General features: G+C 46.9%; 1 protein-coding gene across 1 annotated transcript in view; it reads left to right on the top strand.

The window, feature by feature from the left end:
* Positions 1-18,261, top strand: part of TOX2 (TOX high mobility group box family member 2) — a 94,208-nt gene extending 75,947 nt beyond the window's left edge. Inside the window, exons 5-8 of the mRNA XM_010584058.1 lie at positions 7,246-7,326; positions 9,292-9,699; positions 11,832-11,962; positions 17,142-18,261. Of these exons, the coding sequence (XP_010582360.1) occupies positions 7,246-7,326; positions 9,292-9,699; positions 11,832-11,962; positions 17,142-17,178 (657 nt within the window). The 3' untranslated portion in view covers positions 17,179-18,261. The remainder of the gene's footprint in view (positions 1-7,245; positions 7,327-9,291; positions 9,700-11,831; positions 11,963-17,141) is intronic.
* The last annotated feature ends 3,989 nt before the right edge of the window (positions 18,262-22,250 follow it).

The raw sequence follows: 22,250 nt of genomic DNA, 5'->3' as shown, positions 1-22,250 counted from the left end.
TTGCCATACTGCGGGTGCAACACAGCCAGTGCCTCGGGCTAGGAAGGGTGGTCCTGTGCCACCCCCCAGGCAGGCAGAGCCTCAGCCCCGCTCCAGCTGCGCTCGGCCCGGAGACGCTACGTGGAGCATTTCTGCAGGCAGAAATGAGACGCCACATCTTTGCCAGGTAGCTCAGGCTGGCATGCGGAGGGTTAATCCTCTGCCATTTGTGCTGCTAATGATTATATGCACCGTAATATCAAAGCTGTAGCTATTTATTTGCCATTGAGCAGGTGCTGCTGCTCCCACAAAGCAAATTTGCTTTCTCCTCCTGATGAAACAAGGAAAATAAAGGTTGCTCACGTCCCATTTCAGATATGGTTTTTTCCCTGTGCGCTAGCTGAAAGACAAACACCGAGCAGGAACCAGAATGCATATTATGCAAGAAACCATATAATCTAGGAGCATCTTTGATTTGGCTGCTGCTGTCACAGACATGTATTTCACAGAGAGGCTTCCCCCCCCCCCCGCTTTCTTTTGTTCTTACTGGTTTATCATTTGTGCCTTTGTCATTTTGTTCCTTCTTCTTCTCTTCTCAGCCTCTTCACAATGAATCTTCATTTTCCCTCTGACACACTTGTATCTAAATTTCCTTATTTCCTGCCTTTTTTTATTTATATCTGTTGCCTGGTGATTTGATCATGCTGTGGAATACAGGATTAGCAATCTCCGTGTCCTTGGGTACTGCTCAAGGACACCTGTTCGGCAAAGCGCCGTTTTCTTCCTCATTTTAACCCCTTCCAGTGTGGCCATGCGTGCGTAACAGTAATAAATAACAATACCTTTAAATATCTCCAGCACTGCATTAGCAGGATGTTGTAATCTTCATTCTTCAACAGCTGGCGTGGCCCTTTCTAAGAAGCTTACATGGGAATCTGAAGAATGTGACTTGGGGGAAAAAAAATATTAATACATACTCTTTGAACTTTGCAAATAGTTTAGCAGCTGTTCCTGTAGAGATAGCTTAGACTTTGGTGGAGAGTGAAATGCTAATTCAGCCATTATCATCAAATGGGGTACCTGTCGTAGTAATCTGCCTGCAGCTCCAGGTCCCTGCTTGAGGCTCACAGAATCCCATGGCTTGGTGTTATTTTTTTTCATTAGCAGATATAGACCAGCATTTGCAGCGTTATCCAGTGAGGTTTAAAAGGGCTGCCTGATTTGACAGAAATTAGAAGAATTTGAGCACTAGATTGGACCAAACTCTGCTAATTCACTAGGAAGGATTTTTTCCCGGCAGGGTCGTAGTGCCCACAGCCTGGTCCCAGCTTGTGCCACCTGGCAGGGCTGCAGCCCCCTCCCCTCCTTCCATGGGACCACCGGCCCTGCTGTGGGCCATCTCAGCTCAAGAGCAGGTGACACCCAGCCCTGGGTGGCTGTCCTCTGTCAGGGGGATTTCATTTGGAGGATAAGCCTGGAAACTCTCTGGAGCATATTGAGAAGTCACCGGTGGGATTTGCTCTTCTCTGCCACCTTCCCATTGCCCACTGTATTTTGGGGGAAAAGGATGTTGGTTTGGAGGCTGGTGACGATGGAGCACGGGGAACACTGCCAAGCTGGCAGTTGCAGATGTCTCTGGAACCTGCTTCTTTTCATTTGGAAATCCAGCAACAAATTCAAAGCATTGAGTCAGTGTTTCCCTAGACCCTGGAAACTCCGAGCAGAGGCATCAAGAAGTTCCTGAGCAATCTGCTGAGTGAACCTCAGACTAAACCAGGGCTTCCCATCCTAAGTGAGCAGAAGCAAAGTCACACAAAATCAGCATTTCCAGTTGAGTTTTTGAGTCTGGGGACTCACTGGGGACACAAAGGTACCAGAGATGAGTTCTAGCTTGCGATAGCCTTGCTTCACCAGGACCAGTTCTGTAATGCTAAGTGACTCCATGGCCAAATGCATATGTGATTTTCTCATACAAATGCACAGCCTGGAGAATTACACAGCATTCACACTCCAGGGATAAATTACCCAGCAGAAAAATTACTCACTCAGCAGAAAAAAATAGATCACCCATCTAATCAGATCCATCTGCTCATTGAACCTGATACATTACCTGGTGACAGGACACTGTATATATGTGCAGTGGGACAGAGGCATCTCGGGCCAGCTGTAAAGCTGTATTATGGCAGAGCCATCACAGAGAGATCCCATGGGAACTGCATGGGGCAGGTGCTGTCTGGCAGTGTGGCCATCAAACCGCGCAATTCCAGCATCGTACAGAGCTGTCACTGGTGGAGCCACCACTAGTTGCAGTTTCCTGCTGCTGCCCCAAAGCCCTGGCAATGAGGGGCTGGAAGGGTCCAACCGATTGCCCTGGCCTGGAAGGAGGTTTTAGCATCTTCTCAGTGTCAAGGAAAGCAATGTACCAGAGAACGGTGAAAGCACCAAGCCCAAACAAGGTTTCAAGAGAGGTCTGGTGGAGACCAGGATAATGATAGGGAAGATGTGAAGGGTCAGAACTTCTCTTAGAAACAGCTCCAAGAGTGTGACTTCTCTTCTTGGAGAGCAAGATCAGAAGTGTGGAAGATGAATGTTGTGTGCTTTTCATTGGAGGTTAGGGGTTGGATTTGTCACCCTCCTCCTCTGTTTCATTTGGAGTCATCTGTGGGTTGTCCTGGGAGCACACTTGTGCCCTCACATGGAGTGATAGATGACTTGCAGCCAGGTGGCACCATGAAGTCAAGGCAGAGGAAAGCAGGAATCTTTCAGGATGCTTTAATCAATGGTAATTGCTACTTGATTATGAGTTTATCCATTAATTCTCCAAAGGACTGCTTCACAACACTGTATCTCCATGAGGGTAAAGGAGGAGCTCTCCTGAAACCATGCAAATAATTCCCATAGCCAGGGCCTTTTATGTAGGAGTACTTAGGGATGTCAGATGCTCAACTGCTCCCATGCCATAGGTGGGAGAGCCTGGGGGAATTGGAGCACCGTTTAACCAGCAACCTCGTGATGGGCATCATTGATGGGTGCCTCCCATGTCCAAGCTCGTTGACATCAGGACTTAGCAAGCCAGACTGTAGGTATTAGTCCGAAGGAGATGTGCTGAGATTTACACAGTAAACGTAGCTTGGGTTAGTTGGTTCTAATGGGGAGAGGGACAGAATAAGTCTTCCCCAAGAAGGGAGCAGGAGGGATACAGAGGAGGGTGCAAGGACGTGAGGAAGAGCTGGGAAGGAATAAGGATGATGTGGCCATGTTTGCTATATGCATTTCCGATGGTTGTGTGGAGGCTGTATGCAAAGAGCGGGGTGATGTAGCAGACATCACCATGCAGGGAGGAAGTACTTTAGAGTCATTTTATGAATAAGCCATAAGTTATGATGATCCCAAGAGATATCTTGCAGGAAAGTGTATAATAGTTACAAGAAAAACCCTCCAGATTTACAAGCAGAATAAAATCCAAATTTATACATTTGGGGGGAAAAAAAACCTCAGCCATGGAATCATAGAAAGGAGAGCAAGGAGAGACTTAAGAGGTCAACCAGACCATACTGCTGCCTGAAGTCAGGATCATCTCTACTTAAGCCATTCTTGATGGATGTGTGCCTAATCTGTTCTTAAACCCTCAGTGGTGGAGATTACACATCTCCCCAGGCAATCTCTTCCCATGCTTAATTATCCTTACTGTTAGAAACGCTTTCCTCTTGCTTAGCCAACATTTCCCTTGTTACAATTTAAGCCTATTGCCTCTTTTCCTATCTGCAGTAGATGCAAAGGATCGTTCAGTGCCTCCTTTGCTGCATCGCATTTGGAGGCCATGGCTCCTCATGGTCTTCTTTTCTAGCTAAATAAATGGAGTCCTTCAGCTCTCCTCCTGGAGACCTTTGCTGCACTTTTCATCTCTTCTGTCCTGACGGTCTATCTCTTTTTTGAAGCAAAATGCCCCAAACTCCATCCATGATTACAGCAGAGACCTTTTCACTTGGGATCAGTGGACCCCTTGATTTTTTGGGGAGAGTTTGAGTTCTTTTCGTCACTCCCCAGGCTTGGGAAGCAGCATTTCTGCTAAAGCAGGCGGGACGGGATGCAGAGGTTACCGATAACAGCTCCGGCTGTCATTCAGTGCCTGCGCCACACAGAGCCGTTCGTGGGCGTCAGCAGGGTTTGGAATAATTGTCTTCTCTAATTAACTGGTTATCAAACAAGAACATTTCATTACGGTACAATTACTAGCTGCTTTGCTGAGACACAGAGGTGTCAGGATTATGATCCCAACATATGCTTCTTACAGCTCTGATTTTTTGTTTTCATAATCACTAACCATTTTGCTCCCCCCCCCCAACCCACCCACTCACTTAATGACTAATGAATCCTCCTGCTAACGAATAAGGAAAATAAATCAGCGGGCATGGCAGGTTAGAAAGAAAAACATGCAAAATGTTTTGAGAACCCTTAAATCTGATAAATTACTTTGAAATTAAAATCCCTGGGAGAAAATGGGATTTAATTAGAAAGTAACATGGTTTTGTCAATGTTTAAATTAAAATTTTAAAGGTTATAAATACTGCACTAGAGCTGCCTTTACACAGAGGATTCATGAGAAGTTTTGTTCAGATCTGCTCTTCCCACATCAGCACGGCGTTTCCCCAGTGGCAGGCTGTGGTTTTGCTGCTCAGTGTCCTCGACGGAGCACTGTGTGGGTGCAGAAAGCCCCCCGCATGCAGGGCAGGACTGCAGAAGTCCCAGCTGGATACCCTTAGGGACGGGTTTTTACAATGAGGGTGGTGAGACACTGGAAGAGATTGCCCCGAGAGATTGTGGATGCCCCATCCCTGGAAGTGTTCAAGGCCAGGTTGGATGGGGCTTGGAGCAACCTGGTCTAGTGGAAGGTGTCCCTGCCCATGGCAGGGGGGTTAGACTGGATGGTCTTTGAAGGTCCTTTCCAACCCAAACCACTCTGTGAGTCTACGATCACAAACAAGATAATCCACCAGGAACATTCCAGAGCTGGAGAGAGCATCAGAGGAGCATCAGAGGAAACACCGCCTGGGCTTGCCCTCTTACCCTTCTCTGTAGCCCTGCTCGTGGCCAGAGCTGGAGCAAGGGCTGGCCCGAGCAGCACAGAGGCTCCTCCTCGGAGCAATCTCCCTCTCCCTTCGGGAGGACACGCTACTCGGCTGCCCCTTCCCAGTCCTGCTGCCTCAGACACCGCCCGGCAGCGCTTTCCAAATACAAGTGAGACACAGTGCCTGCTCACTGTCTAAAAAAGACAAGGACAGATGAAGAGTGAAAAAAAAAGGGGTGTAGCAGAAAAAACAAGTGACGGGGATGAAGACAGGCACAGAATTTATTGGTTATTCATTTATTTGCATTTAGGTTAAGGAAGTCTCATTTACGTGCCATAAATTGCCACTACCCATAAATTGCAGGTTTTTCTCCAGACAAGTCTTCCTAATAATTGAATTTGTCTCCGCGTAGCTGTGAATACTTTGATTTCCCACTGTCCCAGATTTAAAAAAAAAAAAAAAAAATGCTCTTGGTGTTTTGCTGTTACAGAGGGAAAAAAAAATGTTTTTAATACATCAGCACCCAGCTATGACCCCTGTTACAGTGGCCTAAGACACAGGAATTCATATTTCTTTGCTGTGCAGGCATCAGGTACTGCATTTAAGAGCATCTGTTAGCAGCAGAGCTGGTGGACACCCCATATTTCTGTTTTACAGTAAATGCCGTGGCAGTAGCACTGGTGCCACTGCAATGGGCTACGGACATAAGTGAGGTGAGGATTGTAGGAAAGGTAATAGCTTTTATTAGGGGAGCTGATACAGTTTGAAGAAATAGTTGCTTTTCACAGGCAAACTCTTCTTCAGGCTGACATTTTGAAATGTAATTTTGTTCTGAATGGAGCAAATATAATACTTCCTGAATACCATAAAGCCAAAGACAAACGTAGGAAAACGCTCCATTTCAGAAAATTACCATCTGAGACCTCCAGCGTGTCAAGTCAAAACTTTTCATTATGGGAGTCTCTCTGATTTAGCAATGAAAATAAGGTTTTCAATCCATTTTTAATAGAATTTATCTGTACTGATTTTAAACTGAAATTCAAGTAACTGGATAGTTTAACTGCTGGAAGGTTGTTTTCCCTTCGGAGGTCAGTGTTAGGAGGGAGTCTGGGGTGCTGCCATGGCTGTGGAAATTTGCAGGGGAAAGGAGCTAAACATCCCCATTAGGCTTTGGCGTCTTGATTATTGAAAGCTGTCATTGTTTTTAAAGCAGAATTAAATGTATGCAAATCTGTTCTAATTGAAATCAACTTCCGCTGCGCCGCTTGAGGAGGGCTTTGAGTTTCCAGAAGAGGAGAGGGCTGATGGGTATTTTTCTTGCGAGTTTCTGCCTTTTTGCTGAAATTTTTATTCTGTTTTAAAATATTCTTCTTGCTTGCTCAGTTTAATCTGTTTAACCCCATAGGGACCCACGCTGCTTGAAACAGGCTGGATTACGCCATTATTTTTACATATGTGGAGGACCAAACTCTGGGCAGAAAGGGTACCAGCACTGTGAAATGATCATGAAGCATGTCTCATTACAGGGGAGGGATGGAAGAATAAACACTAATTCACTCTTACAAAGCTTTATTATTTTTTTTCTTAGGGTAGCAAACTCTTCTGATACTTGCTATTTCCCTGCAAGCCCCAGCTCCCCAAGTCATAAGATTAGACAAAAACCTCAGCTTTTATATGATGAGAAAGCACTTCCCAGCTGTCAGGACTGCAAGAAAGAGCTGGAGTTTTGAGCTCTAAAGGCTTAATAATGGGAAAGCCAAGAAAATGAATGAGGAGTTTAGGATTCCTGAATGTCTTACCATTTTTTAAGCTAGTCCTGTCATTTTGGCTCTTGTCATGCTCTTCTAAGAGCCTGGATCGCACTCTCCCCTGGTTCTGTCGGGAAGTGATTTCATTGGGTTCACCCTATGAAATCAGGCTATGTCTCTTACAGCAGTGTGCATAAATATCTGCCTAGGCATGCAGACCGCTCTGGCCTGCAATGCCTCCAAAAATCCCAGCGTGGTCCAATCCAGGAGCTTTATTTGCTTGGTTTGGGGTAAACTCCTCTCCAGCAGAAATGAGTTTTTCGTGCACACATGCACGCAGGTATGGCCTCAGCAGAGGTTGGGGTCCCATTGAGCAGGCAGGGCGCAGCTGAGCCCAGCAGCACCCTATTCTACTTTATTAATTATTATCCATTGCTTGGTCCTTTCAGGCATACAAGAGGAAAACAGAAGCCGCGAAGAAGGAGTACCTGAAAGCCCTGGCAGCTTACCGGGCCAGCCTCGTCTCCAAGGTACGGCCTGCCCTTGCACCGTCGTTGGTCGTGGCAATGCTAATTTAGTTGCAACTCATGGGACATTCCCAGGAGGAGCAAGTTTATAAGAAATACAGTGTAATCGTGCTATTGGAACTGATAGCGGTGTTAGCCACCTTCCCGAGGAGCTAAAAGAAATGCTCTGCAGCGTGGTTAGGGCAGGCGCCAGGCTGCCTTCTGCCTTTAGCACCCTGAAACGAGACCTTGCTTTGGGTCGCCTTCATCAGCAGGTGTCACAGCAGGCGATGGGTGTCCCTGCTCAGGGATGAAGGGGTCCCTGCTGCCTGTCCCCTCTGCTAGTGGCTGTTCCTTACCCGGCTCTCGGGGTGTGAGTGCAGCAAACGAGGGAGCGCCGGCAAGGGCAGGAGGACGAGGCTCACCGTGGGTGACACCAGGGACTGGCCCTGGGGAAGGTGACACCCCAGCCCTGGGCTCACTGGCCAGCACTGGGCAACAGCCAGGTGCCAGCATCCTGCCTGCACCCTGGTCTGGGCACTTGGGCTGTTCCGTCTGCTCGGGACCCTGGATCCTGTTCCTCCCATGCATGTTCAGCTGAGAGCAGGGCTTTTAGGGAGTAAGATCCATAACTGGGGGTTGATGGGTATGTGAGCACATATGTGCTTAATGCCCTCCTGTCAGGCAAAACCCAGAGAGCCCATTTTGGTGCCTAATAGTGAACTTCCAGGGGATTTCAGGTTCATGCAGGAACTCCCGGTGCTGTGAGGCTGCACCTGGGGCGGCGATCATGGGCCAAGTGCCTGCCCATCCCAATCCTCCAAACATGGATGCCCATCCCAGGGGACCTTGCACCTTGTCCTCCTCCATGCCTTCAGAGAGGGGACACGGGCATTAGTTGCCTGTGAATTTGGGGTGGCTCCTGCGGAGCTCGTAGGCTTGCTGACTCAGGGGGATGTGCTGCCCTTGGGCTGTGAGTATGTATATCAGGTTGTTTTTTCCCTTCAAAGCTTCTCCTCAGTACTATACCACACCCTCAGTACTTAATCATTGCATTCAGCTGCTGTGGGAAATAATGGGATGTCCCAAATCAACCATCACCTGCAGGATCCATGTGATTGTAGTGGTGGACCAGAAAGGCTTAAAGCCCCTGTACAGACATGAGCACCACTAGTTGTGTTAACTGGTAAACAGAACAGCAGCAAGGACAGAAAAAGGAAATGGAAAGGACTGTTTGGGGGTTTAAAAGCTCTTCTTGGTCCCTCTGGAAACCTCTGAGGATCTTGCCTTGAATGTGACTAGCAGCAGTGTGGGGCCAGTAGCATGGAAGGCATGGAGTCACCGCGCTCCGTGATTTCATTTTTTTCCAGTTTCTCCAATGACCAATTCTTTGCAGAAGAGCAACTTTGTTTTGAGTAAAACAGCACAGTGTGATCCTGGCTGCCGAGTGAGAAAGGATCTGGAGTATCATTACAGAGCCCATCGCAGGACAAAAACCTCATTGTCCAAGCCAGAAAATGTCCTGTTGTTCTTCTCTTTTTCCTGCAGAAATGAGGCCACCATTGCCCTGTGCATTATAGACCCCACCAGGGCTGCAGGAATGCACAAGATTAGGAAAGCAGAGTTTTTACAGTCCCATTCATTCTCTATTGGAAGGAAAAGTGATTTCGTCACCCACCTAAGTGGACATAAGAAGTGAGCTGCAGGCGGGCAGTTTGCCGCCATGCCAGTTAATGGCCCTCCGGTGCTCCAGGCTCTGCCGAAGGGACAGTTGAGTTACTGGACTTTAGTTTCCCAGATGTGGATACTGCACCCAGCCTGCGGTCACCCAGCGAGCCCCAGGGCTGGAAGTGGATGTGCTGGCTGGGAGGAATAGAGCAGGAGCCATGGGCAGTCCGGGTAGCTTGGTTGGATGGACAGATGTCTTGGGATACATAATGATGTTGCCTCCCTTCCTTCCTCATCACCTTCCATTCTGTTTTCCCACAGAGCTCTGCCGACCAGGGGGAGACGAAAAGTGCCCAGAGCAATCCACCTTCCAAAATAATCCCCCCCAAGCAGCCCATGTACCCGATGCCGCCGCAGGCTTCCTCGCCCTACCCTGGCCTGGGCTCGTTCCTGTCCCCATCGGACCTGCAGAATTACCGTGGCCACCCCCACCCCGGCCTCTCCCGGACCCTCACCTCTAAACCCATGCTGCCCAGCATCAGTGCCTCCCCGCCACCCTCCTTCCAGATCAGCCCCCCCCTCCACCAACAGCTCTCCTTGCACCACCCGCAGAGCTCCCTCCTCAGCCAGCCCCTCAGCATGCAGCAGGTCCCCCAGCAGCCCCTCCTGTCCCCCCCCATGGCACTACAGGTACAGCCCCCCATGAACGCCTCGCCTCCTGGGCAGCAGGTAGGTTCTCGGAGGGAGAGAGGATTTGCAGCATGAACCGCACCGTTTCCCCTCTTCCTGTTAGGTCTGTTGGTTTCTGGATGGTTTGGGGATGTTGAGTGTCGATGTTGTCCCCAAGGGAGTCTTCTCCTGGCTCCATCAGCTTGCACATCTCATAGTTTGGGGGTGACGTTTTCAAGACTGTTGAGCTGGGAGCACGAGCACCCCTGCAAATGGGGCAGATTTGTGCAAGTGGAGCAATGAAGGCTCTTTCAGTGGAGGAAGCTGCAGGAACTGGGGACGCCCCTGGTAAAAGCTCCTTGTGCACATGGTCCCCCAGCCTTGTCTGGGGGGGGGTTGCTGGTGGTCATCTTAAACAATGAGTTGGATAGTCAGTGAGAAACCCCTCTCGTGATATTGCTTGAGAGAAGGAGGGGCTGGAAGGGCATGGGATAATAGCAGGGATCCAGGGGGGTTGCGAGGAGGAGGAGAAAAAGGATAGAGGAAATGTCACAAACAAAAATTTAAAATCAATATTTTTCAAAACAACTGCCTGGCAATAGGAGGAAATCACTTTTGTGGCAGAGAGCCGAGAGCATGCAATGTGTGCTTGCATGTATGTGTATACTAACAGCATAGCAGCAAAGCAAATCCTATAGACCAGTGCTATGAAAGTGTAAAACCTGCTGAAGCAAACCATGCTTAGCCATGCCCAGCTCAGCCCAGCAGCCCACGCTTGGGGAGCCAGCCTGCAGGGTCAAAGTCTCTCCTCTTTAAACCTGCTATTGAGAAAATGTATGTGGAGGAAAAATTGGCTATAGCAAAAACCATTTCCTATACCTTGTAGAGAACTTGCCAGTGTATGAAGGAGGAGACGAGTGGTTTCCAGAGTTTCTCCATCTGGAATACGAACTGGACAAACTATTCACAGTGGAGGACATATGCTCTGAATTCACAGCTGCTACCATTTATTTAATGATACTTTTAACTGCAATATTCACCCAGCTGGCTGAATAATTTGTGTTTCACATGTTTACTAGCTATCTATCACAAAATTCATACAGTACTTTAGCAATGAACAAAGCTTTCTTTCCCATAATGTGACCTATTCAGTTTGGGGCTAACTCTGAGGAAACAGAAATTGTTAATTTAGGAACAGATATTGCAGTGGAAGAAAACCAAAGGAGAGCAGGGATGTGGAAGCGCAGTTATACCTGACCATAATAAAAGACAGCACATGTGGGAAGGTTAGATCCTTAATCAGATTTTAATTTCCAAACTGCTCAGGGTGTTCCAAGTAACTTCTCCAGCAAGGTGATGGAGCTTTAGATCTACATAAGCAAAAGTGGCTTCTGTAATGCGGTGATAGCCTCTATCCAGAAATAATCATAAAAGGGGATCCTCATAATCACTTTAAATGGGGTAGTTGTTGGTAAGGCCAGCATTTTGTGAAGCTTCATTCCAGATAAATTTGTGAATAAAAAATAAAAAGTAAAAAAAATATACCCCACACTGCCCTAATCTGGATATTTTGGAGAAAATCATGTTGTTGATCAGGTAACTACCATGGCTGTTGTTTATATACATTGCCTAATGTTACCTAATTAAGCCAATCCCCAAAAATCAGGAAAGCTAATCAGCTTTCAGATAAAACAGTCCCACAGCATCCTTGTTAAATTGCTAGCGGTGACAGCTGATGGAGAGAGCATTGCTTGTGTGGATGTTCCTTACCTTGTTACTGTACATTATGACAGGCTAACGCATTACTGCAGAGGGGGCTGCACCTGAAGTGGAAAAATGGTTTTGATTGCCAGACTGCTGATGCAAAGGCTTTCATGGCTGCATGTCTTCCACAGCCATTCACCACCCCCTGAGAAGGGAGGTCCTGAAAAACAAGACGGGGAAAGAGGGATGTAAAACAGATGTTGCTGCATTGACACCTGCTTGCAACAACTCGCATTCTGCAAGGCCCCACTGCGGTAGCTTCAGGTCCTGGGCTTGGACCCACTGCTGTCCCTGGGGCTCCCCCTGCGCTCTGCACTGCAGCGTTTTTGGGGCAATGCATGTAAATGTTTTTATGCAATATTATTAGATCTGAGGTTTCTCCTGCTGTGTATACTCCTGTAACCCTTCCTTTCCTTTCCACCCTGCAGGACTTCTCACATATTTCATCTGAGTTTCAAAACAGTGTTGGACCTCGTTCTCCTGGTGCATCAAACCCTCCAGGAAGCACTGAGTGGGACAACGACTACCCCAGCAGAGAGTGTGGGATTAACCACTGCAGGCCAGTAGACAAAATAGCCCATTGTTGATGCACTTGCTATTATCTGAACAGTGACGGTGTACAACAGCTGAGAATCTGCCCTAAAATGTACAGCAAGCTGGTAGGCTAATTACGGTCAATGAAGTTCAAGGTTTCCTCTTCCCTGTAGGCTCACTGAAGTAGTGCTATGGAAGCAGGTAGCTTAAAAAATCACAGATAAATTCTTCACTGGGCATGAAGAGGTTTCCTTTTTTTGTGTTTCTATCCCATTACCAATGGAGGAGTTGGACACGTTTCCTTCTAGAGCAGGCCAGAGAAGCCCAGTCTCCCAAGCAGAGTCACTGGAGGTTTGAAGGTGGCCATGTCCATAAGCAATGTCCTTCTGTTCCTAAAGGGATTGCTCTTATTGCTGAGGCCACAACCTCCCATAGTTGTCTCTAGCAGTGGGTCTCTTATCAGTCCTGGGGTTTCACCACAATAGTGTACAAAGCCTCATCCTCCCAAGAGCCACATGATGCTCCAGTTCTCTGCACCTTGCAGGAAAAGGCCACAGACGTCTGCACAGATCTTCCCCCTTATGGCCTACAAGCTCTGGCATGAACATCCCAACGTGAAGGTCCCCTCAGTGCTGCTTGAATTCCCCAATAAATAAAAACATCAGGATAATCTCAAAGCTGGGGAACAGGGAGAGTGTGAAAAACATTTCCAACCTCTGCCTAATCCACTGCTTTTGGCTCAGCAATAATAGTTTGGAGACTGCTATTGTGCTCTGTAAAGCAGACACGTGGCGTGCTGGGAAAGCAGGTAGGGAAGGAGGCTTGGTAGCTTCTGAGTATTGTTTGATTTGCTTGGAGTACTGGAACAGAATGCTTTCACTGGAGATAATAGCAAGCTCCCAGCCTTTTCAGAGAACAGCTCCCATCTGTGCCAGCAGTGCACTTACAATTGCTGGGCTGGGCACAGACCGTACAGACATTTATTTCTTTCAGAGAAATAAATAACTTGCTGAACCATTAGAATATCGTGGCCATCTGCCTGCCTGAGGGGGCTCAGCTACGTGGACTGGTCTGGACTCTGCCAGCGACCTTCGTGTGGTCCTTCCTGAAGTCCCTGCAGACAACTTGAAAGAAGGAACCTTTTTGGGACTTGATAAAAGTCACTTTAGATGCTGTGGCCAAAATGCTAAAGATGCTTGGAGGGTTACGGCACATGGATCCCAAATTCCAGAGGTGCTGAGCAGAGGCAGCTCCCACAGAAATTAGCCCCCCTAGCAATAAGCATCGCTACTTAGGGGATCACCTGGGAAAACACTTGATTCCCTCTGCAAATCCCACTGCCGGGGCCCCATGCAGAAAACTCAGGGCACTCTAGAAATGGGTGAAATGCTCCCGTAGTAGTCAGGATTGAGTTTTGTGTTGCTAAAACAAGCTCTGTGACATCTGGTTGCAGTGCTGTGTTGTAAGCAGAGGGCCCATGCAATTCATGATCAAAGCTCATGCATTTCATGCCTTTGTCACAGCAGAATATCGAATTTCATGGGTTTATCGCAGCTTCCTGGAAAAAAAAAAATCATTCTAAAACCAGACAGATTATGCAGAGACTTGCAGATAATTATTAGAGTAGATTATAGCAATGAACTCAGATGGATATAGATCAGTACTGCAGAGAGTGCTTAGTGCACTGAAAAATGTCATAGTCTCTGTTAAGGAAGGAGCTCATCTCCCGTGACTAGAGACACACGAGCTGCTGGCAGCCCAGCTCCCAAAGCTGGCTTGTTCACATTTTATTGTAAAGCCTGGTGCGTCAGCAGTGCCATCACCTCCTGCTCCTGTTAGCCCCTGGTATTTGCTGCCTAAGTGCATGCTCTGCATTGCTTCTAGTGTCCACACACATTTGTAGGACTGCAGCCCCAATGTGTCTCAAGGTTAGGCTCATGTTGAGAAAAGAGATGATCTGGTTCTCATCATCTTCCTGTCTGTACTTCTTTCTCCAATGTACTTTGCACTAATTTGCAAGCGACTTTCAAAGTTACCCTTGGGCTCCTCCATGGCGCCTTGCCATGAGCTGGGCGTGAGGGTGCAGGGTGAGCTGTGTGCCTGAAAAGCCCCAGCAATCAGCTGGACTTAGGCAAAGCAGTGATAAAGGGAAGGCAGATCTTGTTGGGTTTGATTCATCGGTGCAGTTTTAAGTATAATCGGGAAGTCTCTGGATCATGTAATTGCCCATTTCAACCTCAAAAACTGCATTCAGCTTAATTGCAATTAAAGCAGCACTCTGAGGAGCAAAATCAGCAACCAGCTGGAAAGAAAAAGGATTATTTTCCGTTGTGATGTGGCTCAGCTGTAGAGTCCCAGATTCCTGAAAGAGAGGATTGTACCAACCTGCCCAGCACACAGGCAGTCCTGTCTTGCTCTCCAGGTTAGGATTTTTATTTCATGTCTGACCTTGATATTTCTTTAGCTTCCAAGATGTGTTGGCACTGGGTTAGCTGGGGTAAAAAGCTCCCAATCCTGCATTTTCTTTTGTGTTTGTCATCCAGACAACTTCTGAAAAACTAACAAGGTTGTCTTTCTCTCTGTCCTTCTCCATCTAATAAGGGAACTACTGTAGGGTTTGGGTTTTTTTCCCCAGCCTATCAGTGCTAGTTAAAATGCCATTAAATGACACTTCTTCCCTTATGGCCCTCAAATTCTAGGATCCTGTGATCAGACACTCCTTAATTCATAAATCAGCCATGTTAGAGAGAGAGTTTTTAATGTTTCTTAGCTCATGCTCTCCCCATTCTTAATGGTTTTGTGCTTACTGACTTCCATCCAATTTTCCTAGCTCTTTCTGGGCTTAAGCCCAAGCTGTCCTAGATTGCTAGCAAAGACACGGGTAGCATTTCTCAGTTCCTGCTTAGTATATGACTATCACTTCCCACAAGCAACTGCAGCATACAATTTTACTGCTTTTTGCCATCATATCACAAACTACTTATATAGTCCACTGCCTCCCTCACCTGAGCCTTATTCTCACACTTGCTCTTTCCCAGGCACCCACCAAATACCTGTGTTTTGCAATGACTTGCTCCAAGGGAACTAGCTCATCTGTATCAAGGGTGCAGCTTGGTTTACAATCACTTGCAAATCTTTCTTAATTCCTCAAGACACCTCACTTGTTTTTTCTGCCCTGTCTTCTGATGACAACTCTTTCCATACCAAAGCTGTCTTCAGGGTTTCATTTGCATTTGTCTCCTAGCATTTAGGTATTTTGGCGACAACACTGAACTGGGTTCATTTTTCTATGTCCTTCCTCTCATTTGCAAGGCACAGATTAGGTTCTTTTTGGTACCATCATTTAGTAACTTTTCTCCCCTCTTCCCGCTCTCCTTTGGGATAAAAGATGGGATGCCCTCAGTTATGCCTTGTCCAGACACACAAAACCCTGTACAGCCACTTCATCCGGACTCTTAAAACCTCGCTAATTCCTGTTGATGATGAAGTGATCCTCTCCAAATGGGGGAATTTTCCAAATCAGAACCTAAATGAGCAAACACTGTAAAAAAGGCAAGGATAAACCATCACAAATGCACTTAGTTTGGATTCAATTATTTATGGTAATACTTTGTAATGAACTGAGAAATGTTCTGTAGCATACTTTGTAAAATTAATGAAGTTTTAGTACTGGAATATCTCACTGCTGTTCAGTGGCATTAAGTCTTTGCTGAGTGCAATAGGGAAGACTCTGCATTTTAAATGCAGATTATAAAATGTGGAGATTAACAAAGTGTGGACTCTTCCACACTCTATCAGAAGACAGTTCTATCAACAACAGCATTACCTTGCTGTCTGCTATTTCACTATTATTCCACTCCTATGCATGCACACACTGGAATCTCCCAAAGCTTTGTAATGTTCTTGACCACCTTTTAAGGCCAAGATATCTTTATGGAGCTAATGATGTTTCCACCAGGTCTGTGTAGATGATAAAACCCATTAAAATGCCTGGATTTCAGAGCAAAACCCACATAGGACATCAGCCAGGGGAGAGGGATGTCAGCCACTCCTCTCTCTACTATGTCCTGAAAAAAAGAGCATCTGGGCTCCCTCGTAGGACACTGCTTATGGCAAGTTAAAAAAGTGCCAACCAGCCCACATGGAGGGTTGAAGCACCAGGTACTACAGGCAGGGAAGGGAGCAGTGATACCTGTCTATACACCTCACTGTCGAGCTGTCAGCACGCCGGGTGTCTCAGTGGTGTAAGCTGGCTTCCCTCTCCAGGACTCACCTGGATCTCTTGAAATCAAAGTCATTGCTTCACTAGTGTGATCAATTCAAGATCTGGTGGGCCAGGGATGTGCAGAGCATACAGCCTGGCTGCTGTCCCACCAGCCCTCCTCCATAGCCTCCTGCGAGTAAGGCAGCACCGCAGTCTTCCTTGGGTTCCTTGTACCTCCTGCTGTCTTCATCAGACCCACAGGAAAGACAGGCTAATCCTGCTGTCTCAAAGACTGTTTTCCCCCCACTTCCTGTTTATTAATTTTTCTAGTTGTCCTTATTTTGGGAGAGGAGGAGAGCGGCATCAAGCAGATGGTGTCTCCTGCTCCCATGCTCTTCAGCCATGAAATATATATAAATCCTCCTGGACACACACAAACATCTTCAGGCATAAGCCCCTCAATCATATTTTTGAGACCCACTACTCCTTATGTAGTGTCAGAGTTATACATTTTATCCAAAAGCAAGTGTACATTTTCTAAATCTCCATGGCTTAGCCTAAGTACAGTGTGTGATGAAGAAGGGAGCCGGTGGCCGAGGAGCAGGTTCCAGGCACAGCACTCCATGGCACCACGGTGGAGCTGGTACCAGCATCGTGCCGGTGTGCTCTGCAGGGAAATCCAGAGTTGGCCCTCCCCTGCAGCGCCAGCAAGAGCAAAAATTAAGCCACAGGAAGGAATTTGTGTTTTAGCCCTTATTGTTGAAATTGTAAAATTGCACCAGGCTCTTACTCTCAAGTGCCTTCTGTGTGGTTCATCTCAGCACACCTGTCCCTCGGTGCAGACCACTTTACGTTTTGCATTATGGAGTGCCATAAAAACCATGGCATGGCTGAAAACGGGTGTGTGACCATGTGTGCCAATGCTAATTTCAGCTCCCCCAGGTGACTTCCCGGCTGTTTCCTTGCCTGTCTCACCTGCTGCCTCTCGTTTCTCTTACAGCATGCTGCCAAGGGACAAGGCACTCTACCTCACCTAAAACTCAACATCTCTTTTCAAGGAGGCTCAGACGAAGGACACTTGAGAGGGTCTATCTTACAGACTACCCGGAGAGGCACCGAGCAAGTCGTATGGACGAGAGAGCTACCACTGCACCTCGTCGCTGGCTTTGTTTCCAGGCTCTAAGAGCAGTTTTCTTTTATTATTTTTGAACTCTAAAGTCTACTTTCTGTGGAAGCCCAAAACCTCATAAATCATGAAGAACAAAAAAAATAAAAAAACTAAAAAAATAAATAAACACAAAACCAACAAAAAAATTAAACTAAGGACACCATTTTTCTGCTTGCCATCAGCTTAGCTACAGACTACTTTCCTAGTGAACTGCTTTTAGATGCAGCATAGGCCCAGGTCTGGTGTCCTACAGCATTAGGCCAGCTCAGTAGGAGGATGCACTCTTTTGACTTGCTAACAGCACTAAACTTTGTGCAAGAAAATGTGAAGTTTGTGTGAATATTGTACATGCAAAGGCCTTGGATGTCTGGCGAAAAAAATACAAAAATAAATAAAAACTATTGCTAGGTAGGTGGGGGGAGAGAGCAGAAGGCAAAATACAACAGGAGAAATGTGAAAAAGATCATGAAAATATAATTTGTTGGATAGTTGTAAGTAGTTTACTAAGTGTTTTAGAGCTGTGCTAAAGACATCTTTAAGATTTTTTTGTGAAAAAAATTAGTAGTTTACTTTATAGTAAAAGCATTTTATATTAATTGTAGCACATTTTTTAGTTATACATAGAAGGGAGATGTGTATAAAAAACCAACAAAAAAAGCCTGCCAAACTTGTTTCTATTATTTGTACAGCAAGAAATGGACAATTTATATCCATGTTGTATGGCATTATTATATTTTTTCTGCCATATGTCCATCTATTTAAAAATTGCTGACAATGATTTTTGTCTATTTATGAAAAATTAGAGACCATAATTACAGTTTCTCATAAGGTGCATTTTTGGGTTTTTTTATTTTTTATTTTGTTTGACAGTGCTGCTTTTGCAGCACCTGGCACATTCAGTTCACAATGCTTATCTTACCTTTCTTTATAATAAAACATATGAAAAGTAGAATGGAACTGGTCTCTCCTTATTCGGGGGGCACACCCTGGAAAGGTCCTGGCCAGCGAGGTCTCTGCCTTGTCCTTGTCCTTCTCAGCTTTCCCATCCCTCGCTCCTCTCCCATCACATTCTCACTTGCTTTCTCTTTCTCCCCCCTTGCTCTGGACCAATACTACTTAATTAAATATATCTGCGACCACCCCAGCAATGAAAGCTATCACTGAGCAATGGCAGACAGGCAAGCATTTTTCTTTCATTTTCTTGGAAAATGCCAACTTTACACTCAGCAGAGGGTACTTTCCTTTTGCAAGCAATAACTTGTTGCTCTATGCATTTGCTTACAAAGCTATCCCATGCCCCAGCCCTATCGACCCTCCTCCCTTCTGCCAACCCTTGAGCAGACAGAAAGTGTCCTCACAGACATGGGGGACACCAAGCTGCCTGCTGGCCTTGGGCAGATGCCCACAAGAGCCCCATTTCCAACTTTTCTTAGGAAGCATGGTTGAGAAGGACACGAAAAGGATGGAAAATTCAAAACGCATAAGGATGGAATTGACACTTCCATCCTTCCATAGCAAGGATGGAAAATTCAAATGGCATAAAAAATAACACAATGTGAAATTTCACACCCTGGACCACCTGCCTGGAGGAAACCTGTTAATTAATGTACCATTTTAAGCCCATTTGTAGACACAGCTTGGCCATAGGAGTCCCACCACATTGTGTCACTAGCACACAAGTTACTGTCATTTAGATAAGGCCCAATTTCTTCCAGTGTGCATTTAAATGAAACGTGAAGCTGGGGCATGGCTGTGTTTCTCATGCAATCAGGGGCATCAGGTCTTATTCAGGTCCAAATGCCACAGCTAAGACCCTATTTTTCCCCACTGCTACCTGTCTATGATGAAAGTGACCTTAATATTTGTGTTCTCCAACAACTTGAAATAACATTTTTAAGCTTTCAGACCATTTTACTAAACCAGGGAAGAGCTCACCCTTCAGAGTTAAGGGGTTTTTTGATGAGGTAAATGGTCATTTTCATTGCCTAATTGTTTTACATACAAAAACTTGCTGCTGTGCCCTGTGCCTATTGCAATAAATCCCCATTAGAATACCAAGCCCCAGCTCTTGCTGGGGCACAGGCCACTGGACAGGGCAAGGACCATGTGGTGGGAGTTGTCCTACTGTGCCTTCTGGTTGACACGTGCTGTAGCATCATCCCACATGCCCTGATGCTGATGCATCAAACAAGCCCCACCCCAAAATCCCACCCAGAAACTGCCTGCTCTGGATGGGGTATGAGGAAAACCTTCTGAGATGGAGGGGGGCTTTGGGGCATGGTGGGTTTGGACCAAGCAGTCCCCAGCAGACCACCCTGGATGCCAGGAGATGTGAAGAAATGGCACTGTGGCAAGGGACGGCAAGTCCCTGGAGCTGCAGGACCCCACAGAGGCTTGCAGAAGTCCAGGCAGGTCACAAGCTCCTCCTGCAATCAGCCTGACATAAAAATCTATGTTCTCCTTCACTTGTGAAGCCATCACAGCATTATTGCAAGGCGATTGAGTGGCAGTCCTCTCTGCTGAGACCATTTGCTTTCTCGGCATGAGAGAGAGAGATGTGAAATCAAGATGTAACTCTGTGAATCAACTTTCATTAGAGCAGTTACACTTTTAACCCCAAGCTTCCTGCTCTCTGCAAGTATAAACAGAAAAAGTGCCTGTTCCTTGTCCCATTGACCATGGTGACTATATCTTGTTCTGGTATAAGCACAGCAAAATCTCACCGACACAGCACAATAGCTGTGGAGATGGACAAATGAGGAGAGCTCTTCTTTGATAAAGCTATAAATGTGGGACTCTTCCTTGCTGGTGGCCAGCATAAGGCCATGAAGCTCTCCTTTTATCTCTGTAATCTTGAGCCATTTGAAAATAAAACGAGGAGCATAATAGAACTTCCTGAGGACAGCACGAGCAATAACATCTCAGCCCAGCTTGGCTATCTAGTGGTGAGCAGATAATTACTCTGCAATATCAGAGCCAGGAGATTTCTTCCAAATATGCAATTATTAAAATAGGGGGGGGGTTGAAAATAGAACATTAAGATGAAAACTTACCCTGTTATCAAGCAAGGAGATAGGACTTATTCCAGGGAGAGCTGCTGAAATGTTAATTTTTTTGCGTATAGCAGGTAAATGGCCTTGAGACTCTGAAATCACAGGGAAGCCATTTCCAGCCCTGGGAGGAGATCTGGAAGAGGTCTCCACTGGAAGCATCACATTACCCCAGGTTCCTGTGCTTTGCCTTTTCTGAAGGAAGTTGCCTGTCCACGATGCCCAGCAGCCCTATAGACCTGCGCCCCAACGGGCAGCCCCCAGCTGCATTGTCTCTGTGTCACTGTGACAGTGGGTTTGAAGCCGTTCAAAAACCTCCACCCAGAAGGTCTCCTTGGTGGCAAGTGACCTTGCCAATTTAGGATTGACGGTACAAAGCAATACCCATGCTTTTAACGACTTTCTAGCCAGCCTACCAGTGTTACTGCTTGTCTGCGGGCAGGCGATGGCAAAGGGCTGGCGGCTGCCATGGGGCAGCCATGCAGGTCACAGCAACCAATCTCCAGCCGTGGCGATGCGGGAGCCACCTTGGGGATGCAGGGCAGTTGGCTATTACAGAGCCCAGGGCATTAATGAGAAATCATGCAACGTTCCAGACCCCTTTAATCCCTACTAATCTCTAAATTTGCATGATGGCAGCTGTGCTTAAACAGTATTCCAGCTGTTGGCTATTTGTTGTGGACCTGGAATTGCTCCAGGGAAGCAACTGGGAGCTGAGCCTCCAATCCACTATCACAGTTGGCTCATGAAATGCATCCAATCTCCTCAAACAGGTTCAGCCCCAGCCCAGTGGGCAGGCAAGGGTGAACACCCAGGGGCAATGGGCTTGGCAGCCATGGCATGGCTGGGTAAGCCTCTCCTTGGCCTGAACCCTTGGTCTATTATTAACATTAGTAAAAAATGTGGTAGCTGGGTCTCAAGAAGCCGGCCGATCACCCCTTGCACCTCAGGGCAGGGTCAGCTCTTCCTAAGCCCTCCCTGTGTGCCTAACCTCCCTTTCAAAACCTTTACATTCCAGGCAGATAACCTAAATCTCTCTCCCTACAAAGCAAATCCCTTGCTTTTGAACATAGGGAAGAATTTATTGCTTTCCTTGTTGCGGTAATTTTTTCCATATTTGAAGAAGGATATTGGCTCCCCCCCACCTCCTCTCCTCCCACCTGAGCAGTTGCAGAGGTCGCGCTCCCAGGCAGGACAAGCTGTGGCGCTTCCACTTTCAGTCAATAAGCACCAGCTAGATCCTCAAGAGGCTCCAAAGCAGCTCTGGGGCAGGGGGCTCGCAGGGCAGACATGCTCTGCAGTGCCGCGGGGGAGGCAAGGCCCAGGCAGGTGTTCCCAGGCATCGGGCTAATGATGGAGAGGGAAGTTAAGAGGCACGGGCAGGGAGAGACCTGGCTAATTGACTTTGGTTTATGAAGACTTAATTAGCAGTGCTGTAGGATGTAACGGGGAGTTTAACAAATCTCATCAGCAGGATCACGGCGGTGTTAACCCTTCGAGCATACAGACTCAGCCCTCTGGGCTAGCCCATGCCGCCCTGGTTGGGATGGGGTGGGGTACCTCCAGACAGCAATGCCCAGCTCACACAGAAACAGGGATACCCACTAGCATCCCACCACCCCACCAGAACACAGCCTCCCGCATGCTCAGGGTGTTCCATGGGTTGGTGGTGTGCAGAAAGGCGCTGGGCTTTGCCTGTGGTTTCACCTTAGGCACCACCCTGAGCCGTGCCCACAGCACAGGGCCATGGCCACAAATGCCCCAGCAGTGCTGGGAGGATAGTTTGTCTTCATTACATCTGTGTTATTATTATTAAGATGATGGAATGGAAAGGAAAACGGGCCTGACAAGCAATATTGAAAACTTTATGCAAGAAGGATCAAAGAAGGAC

The sequence above is a fragment of the Haliaeetus leucocephalus genome, unplaced genomic scaffold (genome assembly GCF_000737465.1).
Source record: "Haliaeetus leucocephalus isolate CR32 unplaced genomic scaffold, Haliaeetus_leucocephalus-4.0 Scaffold933, whole genome shotgun sequence".
Taxonomy (NCBI): domain Eukaryota; kingdom Metazoa; phylum Chordata; class Aves; order Accipitriformes; family Accipitridae; genus Haliaeetus; species Haliaeetus leucocephalus.
This window is presented reverse-complemented; position numbering and strand designations above follow the sequence as displayed.